This window comes from Protopterus annectens, chromosome 6.part0, assembly GCF_019279795.1.
Source record: "Protopterus annectens isolate FY-2018-M chromosome 6.part0, PAN1.0, whole genome shotgun sequence".
NCBI lineage: Eukaryota > Metazoa > Chordata > Ceratodontiformes > Protopteridae > Protopterus > Protopterus annectens.
Window position 1 is genome coordinate 483,830,521 of NC_056737.1, and position 13,049 is coordinate 483,843,569.

Here is a 13,049-nt window from a genome sequence, read left to right on the forward strand (position 1 = left end):
AAATGGTTGTTTCTTAAACAATGGTAAAATATGAGCTAACGTCTAAATCAGGTTATTCTACAGTGAAAATGTTAAATAACATACCCCAAATATTGTAACTGGCCTTTAGCTAACTCTAAGATAAGAAAGGATAAGGAGAAAAAAAGGTAATGTGGCATTGTAAATAAATTGTCCTGTGAATGCTAGCACACTATGCTGACATCTTCATCAGTAAAGTTCAAAGTTTGGCCAGGCAACCAACTGGGTAACCTAGGATGAGGATATACATGAATTCACCCAACAATTAACAGAGGCGATGTGATACATTTTACTGGACAGCTGAGGTTTTATTGTAATGACTACTCAATCTTCCAAGGTAAAGTAAGCCATCCATCAGGAGTTATATCTTTTGCTGAACTAGTGAATTAAAAGGCATTGTGAAATGTGAACATTTTCACAAGATGTAGTATTTAAAACAGATGCCATGCAAACAGAGAAGGATTTGGTGGGAGGGGACTCCTGCAATTACTATCCATCAAACCAAACAGTAAGGAGCTTCATGGGATCTTGCAGAGTGGATTCTTACCCCAATGGTGGCTGTAGGTGGCACTCAATATTTCAAAATTGTCTAAGTAAAAATAACATACAAAAACCGCTAATGTTTTGCTCACCCCCTTGACCAGAGGAATTACTTGCAAATTCCAGTGTGTCAATTCCACCTACTGTTGGTACAATGTCTGGATGGAAAGAAGTAAAAAATCTCTCATCCTTCATTGAAAAATCCTCCACTGAGTGGGGGTCACTGCCACTGCTTTGTATACTCCAGGAAATCCTGGACACTCTTTCGCGGTCTCGCCGTTTCAGATCTCGCCATCTCTTCTTCAAATCCTCCACGTCCCTTGGGCATGCTGCCACAACATTGATCTTGCGCATGATGCTCTCCCAGATTTTTCTCTTCTGTCCAGGGGATATCCTAGTCGGTCCTGTACCAAAAAGTACTCCCTCATGCTTCAGTACTTCTTCAACCAGCATCTCCGTTTCTGCTTCATTGAAATTGGCTTTGCGCCTCTTTGGAGACTCTTCTGTCATCTTCTCTGTTTTATAGTACCTTGCAAAAGCATCTGTTACCCAACAAAAATCTTTCCATATCAAACTTACAAACACCAAAAATAAGTTGAGTGTGACAGGAATACATTTAACCATTTGCGCGAGTTCCAACTTTACTGCGTTTTATTTTCAGTAAAATAAATACCGCGCAACGGACATCCGGGTTTCTACAAATCAAGGGCAAAGAATGCTTCCGTCGTCCCTCTCACGACTCCTCCTCAGTTTACCTTATTTCACTAAGATATTAAACAGCTGATGGCTAATTCCCGCCCCTTCATCTACGATTGATCTCTGCAGTCTCCTCGTACTCTGTTTTATTATATGATGCAGTTAAGACGTGCCTTTTAGTCATCCCATTTTACGTAACAGTTTCTTGACTACATATGGTTATTTCTAACTAAATTGTTATTAACATACTAACAAAAGTACATGCGATAACTTCCCTAACCTCGACCAGAGAAAACAGCGGAGACTGAATTTCTTCTATTTACTCACTACACCCCACCCACTTCCGACTCTTAAGGAGAGTCGTCGCACTAACATTAACGTAGTGTATGATATTTCAGTCCACGCCTCTCCATAATAATTAAGCTGTTTCAAATAACCATCCTTTCTGTTCGGCAGCTCACCCAAAACTATTGACAATCTTTTTGCTCCACCTGTTTTTGGAGACGTGGGAGGTACTGGATGGAGAGCGCGTGTGGAAATTGAACAGCGTTGAATTGCTCTGATGGAATGGCGGCTGTTTTGGAGCTGGTTCTACAGGGGGATGTTTCAGTTTCTGCAGTTGTTAAGTGGCTCACAAAAACACAATCTCGACAGCTGGAGGTAAAGTATGCTGAGGATGGAAACTGAAAGGAAAGACAGCTTTTTCGCCACTCCTTAGAGATTTGGGGTGGTGAAGGAGGATTGTCATTTCTTGCAGTTTTAATTAATTACTGAAACCTCAGTGGAATTATTCTGTAGTGTAACTGCATAATCATATTATATAGTTGGAAGACTCTTGTTAGATAAAGAAAAACAGTTTTAAAACTTAACACAGTGTTACAGATCAGAGTGAGAAATGTTAGCCGCATAAACTAAAGTGTACTATAAAGTTGGACCATAAGGTTATTCTGCTAGTAAGTCACTGTGCTTTACAGGCGGCAATTCGAAGAATGCTTGTAATCATGCCCCCCGACAGTATGTTTCCACAACTGATGAATGAAAAATTTTAAATAGCTACTTCATTCTCTCAACTACTTAGTGCAAGAATTTTGGACAAGGCCTGTACTAATAGGGACATATTTTAGGTATTGCTGCAAAATGCCCTATTTTGCATTCACATGCATTTTTTTGAAGGATGTGAAGTTTGAAACTCGAATGGCTGTCATTTTTTAGCGACTTTAATCCTTCGTGATTTGCCAGAAAACACCCCATTTTATGAAGAACAGCCCAAAAAGCAAAAGGCAAAAAAAATCTGGACTTTCTGTAAAATTCTTTACAGTTGAGAGGTATGCTTTTAAGATGGTCTGAAGTGTGTTTAAGGCATTTAAATATATCTGTCTACAGCATATGTAAATTGTGGAGCTTAGGAGAGAAGTGCATGCAATTCTCTTGAAGCAATTACTTGTGTTTAAGACTTCTCATTAGCTCAGACTATATGTGACTTTTTTCAAGCATTGTTATTGAATTATAACTTGTGATACAGGCAAATTTACATTCATATAAAAGTAATCAAACTACAATTAACGTAATAAACATTATACTTCACATGTGTTGCTGTACATCATTTAACCTAAGCAAAGTTGCATACATAGTTTTATAAAGATGTTTCTTAAACAATCCCTTACTGCATAGGCAGTCATACATTTATAGAAATGAATACAAACCACACTGATATAACCCTAGTTGCAAGCATTTTACATCACAAACCATACTGACACCCTCCCAGTTGCAAACAACATACGTCACTTACAATTCACCTAATCTTTTTTACTCAAACATGACATAGCTCATTTAAGTCCTGCCGCCTTTTAAACCTCATTCCTTCCTTGTATGTATTATTCCCACAATTCCCATTCTTTTCTATGTAGCTTGCTCCTATCCTAGTCTAAAGATCTCAATTCCAGCTTTATCTGTTAGTATATTCAGTATTTCTAGTATAGTTGGTTTAGATTTTGATTTCTATTTTCTAGTAATTGCTTTTTTTGGCAGCCACCATTATTAGACACAGCAAGGCCTTAACATGTTCAGGCAGTTCCGATTCTGTCAAAGTTCAGAAAATCATCCCCCTTGTCAGACAAATATGCCCACCCAGCATCTCCGACAGTGCATCCTTAAAGTCTGCCAATTCACTGCAGTCCCAGAAAATATGTTCCCAATTATCTCTTTCTTCCCTGTCACATCTCCAACATTTGCTGTCTGCCTGAGGTAAAATTCTCTGGCGTCTACTTGGGGTATAGGAATATCTATGTAAACATTTCCAGGCAAAGATCCTAAATCTTTTAGATTTTGTTGCATATTTGGGAGGCATACATATATCCTTCCATTGCTTATCCAGTCTCTCTTCCCAATCTTTTCTAACCTCTTCTGATTCTTATAGTTATCATGCAATTAGATGTAACCTTTTAGCAGGATTCTAGGTGGAAACTTGCAGATTCTTTAGTTGTAATAGATACAAAAGTCAATGTGGTGGGTGGCTATAACACCATTATGGATTGCACATGATGATTAGGTGGCTGTTGAAGGAAATAGTGGATGGCATTATTAAGAAGCTGCTGTAAACCTGCATGACCTAAAAGTACTGGAGGTAGTAGGCAGTCAAAAGAGAGACTTGTTTTTTATTTTATTAATCCTAGGTCTAAGGAGTCCTGGGTAAAAAAGCTTTAGAGGTACAAGATTTCGTAACAGAAAGTTCACATAATTTCTTGAGAGAGAGACTATTATGCGTATAAGAAAAAAATATGTATGTATATAGGAGCCAGATCAGGGATGAGTTTCAGATTACAGATCCGTTGGTCCAAGTTGCACTTGTATAGGGAGGAACTGTGGTTCACATGGATGGGGACCCTGTTCCAGAGAATGGGAATTATTTGAGAAACATTTCTGTCTCAACAACGTGTTCTATTTATGTTGCAAACAAAATTTAGGTATTTCAGTTTAGTAGTTCTAATGCTGTTTTGTGGATGAGCAAAAGGTTCATTAAAACAGGGCCCATGGATGCCTTGTATATCAAGCAAAGGTCACCTATCAGAAGTCTGTATGAGACTGAGTAAAGAGAGAGGACTTTGAGTTGATCAGCATAGGACATTGTGTTTAATTCTTGTATCCTTTTTGTAAGGAACTTGCTGTACTTTTCTGGTCAGGTATATACGGAAGGGGAGCATTATACTGTATGATGAGCCTAATGAGGACCAGGCACATACTGAAGGGAGCATTATACTGTATGATGAGCCTAATGAGGGCCAAGTACAGTGTTGTTATGACCTGTCTGCACCTAGATACCATGCCTTTGCTTATACGTTAAGCAAGATAGAAGGATTTTCTTTCTACTTTTGACACGTGTTGGTTGAAGGCTAGGTTACCATCTACATGCTTTCCTAGATCACTGACTAATGAATCCACTCTTAAGGATGTTTTATTGATGACGTAGTTACCTGGGTTGGCAGACTTCCCAAAGGTGCTGTAATACATTTCTTGGTATTGAGTTGTAAGCCATGGCTTTGGTGCCAACTGTTTGCCTGTATTAGAATTTCCTGAAGGGTACTCTTGTCTTGTGGGGATTTAGTGACTACTTCTGGTTTGTAATCACCTGCAAACTTGGTTAGCCAGAGGCCTTTGGCATTGGCTTTGACAACTGAGAAGTGATGCCAAAGAGGAGCGGGTCTAGCACAGAGCCTTGGGAGACCCAACTAGTGACTGACCTCTCTCTGTTGCCTCCTGGTTCACATCAGTGAGCAAGCTAGCTGTCCAGCATTTTAAAAAGAGATTTATACTTGGTTCTGTAAGTTAGTTGACAATGCGTGATTGAGGTATTGTATCATGGCTTGGCAAATAAGACTAGTCAGACTAATAGGTCTGTAGTTTCCAGGATCTGCTGAAGGTCCTCTGTTATGAAGAGGGATGATCTTCACCATCCTCCATTCATGTGGGACAAAGCCTGGATTTATTTATTTTATTTTAACATTTGTTTACTGGGAAAGTCCGACTTGGAACAAGCCATTTTTCAGCAAAGGCCCAAGGAGAAATGCTCCAGGCGCATGTATTTGTAACGTGGGAGGAAACTGGATCACCCAGGGGAAACCCACATTAGTGCAGGAAGGACATGCAGGCTCCGCACAGAAGACACCCTAACTGAGAATCGAACCGGAGGACCTCTTGCTGTGAGGCAACAATGCAAACTGCTGCATCACTGCACCATCTTAGACTGTAGTCAAATAATGACTCCAGGGGTCCTTATGTCATATTTTAGACTATTCAGGAGGCAGCCTGGGATGCTATTGGGTGCCATTGAGGCCATGGTTTTGACTGTAGTGAGTGCAGCCAATATGTGCTCCCTAGTTATAGTTGGCAGGGTTATGTCTGAGGGTATTATTTGGGGAGGTGGTTGCGGGTGAGAGGGGATAAAGTTGGAGTTGAATTTGTCCGCCAACAGGTCTGCTGTATCGCCAGGCTCTGTGAATGTGGCACCATTAACCACCAGTTTAGCACATTGCTGTGTGCTGCCTTTGAAGTTTCTGACATCCCTCTAGAAGGCCTTATGATTGTATTTCACTTGGAAGGACATCTTGACCTAATTAACTCACTAAGTTGCCCATTTACTTTTGAGTATTTTCGTCTTTATGGGAGTTACCATTCCTGTTTTTTTGCCATATATATATATTTTTTTAATCTTTTGTTATCTATCCTGTTTAATTTGGGATGCCACAAAAGGGTGGTTTGTTTCTGGGGCAGTTCTGAGCTTGCTTCCAGTAGGTAGAGCAGCAATTGTCAACACTTATCCAGTGACAGAGGAGTAGAGCTAAAGATTCATATTAAACTAACAGCAGTTAGAAATATTGTATACACTTGCTGAAGACTAGTATTACATGTAGTAAGAATATCCTGTAACGGGTCTACTTTCTATCACCGAACTTCCGAATCACCGACACACAAGTTACCGACCCCAAACAACCGAAAACACACAACACCGACAAACACCAATAACTCAAAAAACCGAACACCACTACACCGACAACTACACATTGCACACAATAACATATCCACTAACCTTAACCTAAACCCTAACTCTAACGTCCGACACTACCGCACACTTACCCAACCCGCACCCTAACTCACTTAACCCACCCCTAACCCTCAACACTGTCACTATCGCACACTTACCCTACCTGCACCCTGACCCTAACTCACTTAACCCGCCCTAAAACATTAAGCCCGTCACCATCGCACACTCACTCCACCTGCATACTAACCCTAACACACTTAACCCTTCCCTACACTACACTACGTCACTATCACACACTTGCCTTACCGGAACCCTAAGTCCGACACTACCGCACACTCACCTTTCCCACACCCTAACCTAAAATCCCTCACTATCGTACACTTACCTATCCGCTCCCCAATCCTAAATATTTCACTTTCGCACACTTACTGTATCGCGCTCACACGCTGCCGTTGTCGGTCTTTCAGCTGTCAGGATATCGCGTTTTCGATAACCTACCTGTTCGGTCGTTCCGTCTCGGTCTTCCGGGTGTCGGTGACGTGGCGCTTCGGTTATTTGAAGTAGACCCCCTGTAACATGATGGCATGGTGAATGAAACGTGTTTTGGCCAATACATCTTGGCGTGGAGATATGGTCATACTTATGTTAATGTGTGGTGGTACTTGCCAGAAGTTTTCCCTTTATGACTGTTGGGTGAATGCTGTTGCCTTGTGCCATGAATGACCTCTGCCATGCCCAGATAAGATATTTACTTCTGCATTTGTTCAGTAGAAAAATGGTCTTAAAATTTACAGTACCCAGCTCTTTGTTACTGTACCACCATGACAGATGCAGAGAGGTTATTAGCACTTCCCAAGTGTCACCTCCTCTAGTCCTGATTTTTTGTGGTATATTGCTGCAGCAAGATGATAAAATTTCTGTCATTCATGCTCTTGGGTATTTGCGCACACACACTTGCATGTGTGAAATATGTTTCAAATTGTGGTAGTGTTGGCCAGATTTCATCTATTTATGGAACGGACATCAGCAGCTGTGTTGCACCACATTTTGTGGCAGTGAATTTGAACAGTCAGACAGCATCATTTTTTATGAAAATGTTATCTGTATATTATACAAATAAAAGTACTCCAGTAATGGAAGGAATGGGTGTAGTGAGAGTGGGGAGATATAAAATGAGTGGGCTGTTTGGTAAAGCTTTGAAAGAGGTGAATTTGAAATCCACTTAAATTTGAAAAAAAATTCAGATTTTGGGGAAAAGCCATTGTCACACCCTCGATACATAGTGTTTTGCATCTCCATTCCCTTACTGCAGCTGAGCACTACTCTCTCTGATAAAAAGGAAATGGCTAATAATATAGCTAACAAATTTAGTGCAAATGTAATTCCACCCACAGTTACAGCTAGTGTACGGGTACCACAATCCCAACTACCCCCTTTAATTACTATGGAACAAATTCTCTCAGCCTTTACAGAAACTAAGAATGCTTCATCCATGGTCCCTGACAACATACCAGGTTGCCTGATAATCAGTGCCAAATACAGCCTTTTGAATCCCCTGCTTAATCTCTTTAATCCAAGCCTCACTACTGGTTACAGACAGTCCTGAAACATGGAAAGCAGCTGTTGTAATGCCATTATGAAAGGGTGGCACAACCACTAGTCTTGTATGTAAAGTTATGGAGTGTGCTCTTGGACTTCATTAATCTGGATTTTAAAAAAAACTCTTAACCCTGGACCTTCATCAGTTTGGCTTTATCAAAGGGAGGTCATCTTCATTAATCTCTTTAATTTATTTGAAAAAGTAACTGAAGTAGTGGATAGTGGTTATGCAGTGCCTACAGCATATCTGGACTTAGCCAAGGCCTTTGATACTATTCCCCTTGCAGGCATTGATAGATTTGTAAACTTGAATGTAAATCCTTATAGCATGCGAGGAATAGCTGGTTGTCTGACAGAACATATGTGTTTAGAGTTGCTGGTGCCACCTCTGAAAGCAAAAAAAGTAATGTACCACGGGTTTTAGTTCTGGGCCCTTTTCTATTTGGCATATATTTCTCAGACCGTCAGGCCAATACTTCTGGCACATGGTTAACTTAAGTTTGTAGATGACTTCAAATTGAGTGTTTATTTGGTCTTCATCTGACTCACAATTGCTTCAATACAGCTTGTAGACCATTTTAACAACTTTGTGCAAGGACAATGTTCTCAAATTAAATGTAAGAAAGAATGTAGCATAGTTCATTTTAGTTAGCAAAACTGTTTCACTTGTATAGGAGATGCACCTATCCATTCACACTGTTGTAAGGGATCTGGATACTTGTTAATTGTGTATCATTTGGCCATAATGTCTCCACAGTAGCTTGGTAAACCTTTTATCTGGCTCATCTAATTTCCAAAGGCATTTCCACTAGGTCCAAAGAAGTCTTAATAACCTTTTACTCGTATCTTATCAGAACCATTATTAAATATTAATGCACATGTTTGGCATGTATTTATCTAGACATATCACACAGCTTGAGAGATCTTAGAGATTCATAAGAACTCAAATGTTTGAGGCCCCTCATCTTTTAAATCGGAAGAAGCTGGCAGCCTTTTCTCTGTACGCAGTCTCTTAAGATTTCTCCATGGAAGTCTATTTTTAGCCTTTTGTGCCATGAAAGATCCAACCCTATTTGATCTCCTATCCCTCTGCAGAACAAAAGGTGCACAAACTACTCTAAGGGAACTATACCTTCATCAGCAGATAACACATGTTGGCATGATAGTCGTATCCCTCACTTGTGGAACAAACTTCCACAGCATGTCAAACGGAGTAGCACCTTTGCTACCTTCAAGGTAAACCTAGATAATTGGATGGACAAGCCCCATATTCTATCCTGGACAATTTTGTCTTGCCCTCCTTGAGGCTAGAGGGAAGTTTTGAATAGGTTGTTTAACTAGGCTTGAAATGGTCTTCTGACTGCCCGTTACTTGCCTATGAACCTGTGGTGAACTGTTGACTTTCAGTACAATTGGTTGCAACAAAATTGTACATGGTGTTTAATTTGTTGCTGGTTTACTGGCTTACATTAAAATGTTTGTATGTTATACTTGTCGTCATGTTTGTAGCTCAGGCTGTGGTTGAAAAGGCCCTGCAAAGGACAAGTTTGTTTATCCATTTAAATGAAATGGTTCTCCCTTCAGATTACATTTATTGATTATAAGTAACTGTAATGCAAAACGAGTGCAACTCGTGTACTTTTTGCTGCAGTTAATTTTTTAGTGGGTGAGATATACATACACACACAGTATGTGTATATACTGTATGCGTGTGTATATATGTACCTATGTACTGTATATCTGAGAGAGATTGTAGCAGATGACTCTGAAGCATTGAGGTGCAGACATTTGAAAAGAGTTCCATTCATCCCATTTTCAAGAGAGGTCTAGCCATAGCTGGTCTTGCTATCTTGCAGTTACTCGCTCATATGATTAACAGAAAAGTTCTTTGCAAAACATTTATTATAAATAAGATTGTCAAATGGCAGAGTACTACCAACAAATGTGGTGTACAGTCACAAGCTTGTAACTATTGCCCGGGCGACTTGACTTCAGTTAGTGGTTAGATGCTTGATGGACCTAGCATGTGAAGATGGGTTTTACCTCAGGGAAAGGTGGGTTCCAACAATTCACAGCACTTTGGGTGAGTGGTGATTACACAGTGTGCATTCTTGGACAGACTTTCTTCTCACTGAGACACTTCCTGTTGGTAGCTTCATTCACAAGTGTATGAGATTATGAAGCCACAGGGGAATGACCTGTGGGTTCCTCAGGTGATGTGGTTAACTTATTCTCCCCACCAGGGGTTTGTTAGTCTCTGCAGTTGTCCTCCTTGTGTGTATACAGCGGAGGGCATGAGCATCCTTCTAGTCGGCTTTTGTCTATGTGCTGTAGTTGGGGGGGGGGGTAATTCCCAAGTATGGGATAATGATTGGGCTGATTCTGATTGGAGGAGTCTTGCTTGCTGGCAGTTATGAGAGGTATAAAATGCTCCTAGAAAAACATAATTGAATTCTGAGGTACACAGAGGCTTGTGGTGCTTATTTCAAGTTCTTAATTGTAAGTACCAGTTCACTGGCATTGTGGGGAAAAGCCCACACTGTGTGTTTGATGAACTGGCTTCAGTTTGTTTGTTGACAGCAGTTAGTTCTCCACTTCCCCTTACCAGGTTTTCCAATGAAGCATCACTTTCTTTCCTTTGTGGGGTGGGGTGGGGGGTGCTGTAGTGAGGGAGTGCATGTCCAGGGTGCAGAGTCTGTACTACAAACCCTAATGAAGATTCAGAGACACAGTGGCTTGCTACAAGGGGTCAGGCCCTTTAGAGGGGTTGTATTGGCAGGTGATAAGCTCTGTTTCTACAAGTATGTATAGTGGGAAAATTAAGGTGTAATAGGAAAAAAAACTCTACAGGTGGTGACAACACTTCTGGTGCCCAGCTTTCATCACAGGAGGAATTAATTGGCTGTAGGGCTATTTCCTGTTGTAGAAGGGGTAAGCCATTTGGGTATCGTATCCTGGGTAAGGCTTTGTAGTCTGGAATCAGAGAAAAATAACTGGGAAAAAAAAAGGCAGTCTTCCAAGATGGCTGCACACCTTGTAACAGCTTAATTTCAGCTCTCCCACTGTGAAAACAAACTCAGAAAAGAGCCATTTCATTTATTTTTGGGTAAATTTCAGTAACTGGCTAGAAAAGTGCACTGTCTGGATGCCAGCAAAAAAGAAATTCAAAGAACATCACAAAAGGTGAGGAGAAAACAGAGTGGGAAGACATCTGCAGCTGTTCAGCAAAAATCAGTTCAAGCTCCAGCTTTGGTGCTAGACATGACTTCAGTAACCTAGAGGAAAAAGTAAGTCAAATATACTTGGACCTGATTAAAATAAATGAAACACTGAAGGAGTATATCAAGTAATATAACAGCTGGAAAAAAAATTGAAGAAACTTTAAACAAATATTCAGATGAGGTGATAAAACTGCAAAAATCAGTGGTTGAAATGAAGAAAAGGCTGTCTGAATAGGAGACTTCTCCAGAAGAAATTGTTCAAAAAGTAATAGAATTAGAGGGCAGAGCATGTAGGTTCTAGGAAGTTTCCAGGCTAATGGCCCTAGGGCATTTTCAAGCCTAACCATGTTATACTCATATTCCCTAACTGACCTTGATGGGTAGTTGTTACTCTCAGAATGAGTCTATGATCAGCTCAGATTCCCCTGTCCATGAGGGACATGGGTACCACCCCCAGGATGAACCTACAGTCTCTCATCCAGTTTTGTGTAGGTTGCACTTGAATAGGGTCATTGAGGAGCTCTGCTTCATGTGAATTGAGTTTATTCCAGAGGAGCGTCCATCTCTGGGAGATATGTCTCTCCAGCATGCTCTATTAATGTCACGGGCTAGGGATGAGATCCCTGGAGTAAATTACTCTTGTCCCATTTGATTTTCAGATGTGTAGCATTTCCATTAGGGCAGGGTCAGACACAGCCCTGTAAGCCAGGCACAAGTTGCTTCTCAGTGGCCTGTAATATCCAGAGTACAGTGACGGGGCTTTCAGTCTTTCCATGTAGGTCATGTTTTGGATGCCCTGAATTGTCTTTGTGAGAAACCTTTGTGGTCTCTCTAGCTGCAGCAAGTGTCTAGTGAGGTACATGCAAAAAAGAGCTTTGTAATCATTTAATTTCTCCAAATAGTTTGGGTTTCTAGTGCCATGGACTCTATTCCCAAGTCAAAGAGTGATTAAAAGTTCATGAAATTAGTATTGTTTTAATCTTTGTCAGTCAGAAGTGCCCTTCGCAGCACCCTTAATGTGTTCAGTAATGACTCCTCCAATTCGTAAGGAGTTGCGTGTATTGGTAACATATACAAGTAAGATTGTAGATTAATTTTTATAAGACCCGTTGCTCCTACTACTATTGGAGCTGTCTGAGTATTTTTCTTCCAATTGCTCTCGTTTATACCTGCAAATCTTGATATTGTATGACTGTCTTTGTAGGCAAGACACTTGTCACTGGGTGTAGTGATTTCAGTTATAAAATACTACTTTTGTCTTATTTTCATGGCCCACTATATTTAGTTTTCTTGCATCTATCTTTTGAACTGTTGGTAATTGGTGATCCCATGTCATGTAAACGTCATTTTCTATGGTGCTTGGTGATTCCCTGTTTCCAGTGATTTTTGGCCACTTTAGTATTCTAATGTTTGCAGAATCCCCAGTGCAACAGTCTTGCCACATTATTGTGCCTTTCAACATACAATCCTTCTGCCATTTAGTATATCACAACCACCAACAAGGTGTGTGACTGTTTCCAGTTCTGTTTTATAAAACCTACATTTGTCCATTTGTCCCACGTGTTCAGTGGACAATGTGTACGTAGCCTACTATCTTGGGCTGACATTTATTAGCCTTTCATCTTTTGGTTTGAATTTGCCTCTCCTTAACCATTCCTGCATTAGATCCTGCTCAACATTAGGTTCTTCCAGAAGTTTTCTATACCTACAACTATATTTATGCATTTTCCACATTTCTTGTCTTCTCATCTGATCCTTCACCTTATATTCATTCTTTTGTTTTTTGGCACATTCATTTGCTGCCTGATTTTTATCTACTTCTCGTTTGATTTCTATTCCTGCTTGACAATGATATGCTTCTGCTAGACTGAGAGGGGAAGTTATCTTAGATTTATTCTCCTCATGTTTCAAAACTTTTGCTACGTTTGGGTCTTGTG

At 40.4% G+C, this 13,049-nt stretch overlaps 2 protein-coding genes across 2 annotated transcripts in view; one reads left to right on the forward strand and one right to left on the reverse strand.

The window, feature by feature from the left end:
* LOC122804389 (myb-related transcription factor, partner of profilin-like) overlaps positions 1 to 1,603 on the reverse strand; it is a 53,289-nt gene extending 51,686 nt beyond the window's left edge. The window contains exon 1 of the mRNA XM_044074211.1: positions 651 to 1,603. Within this exon, the coding sequence (XP_043930146.1) occupies positions 651 to 1,182 (532 nt within the window). The 5' untranslated portion in view covers positions 1,183 to 1,603. The remainder of the gene's footprint in view (positions 1 to 650) is intronic.
* Positions 1,604 to 1,678: 75 nt separating this feature from the next.
* Positions 1,679 to 13,049, forward strand: part of CDAN1 (codanin 1) — a gene marked incomplete in the record, with an annotated part of 1,645,523 nt that continues 1,634,152 nt past the window's right edge. The window contains 1 exon segment of the mRNA XM_044074210.1: positions 1,679 to 1,914. Coding sequence (XP_043930145.1) covers positions 1,822 to 1,914 — 93 coding nt within the window.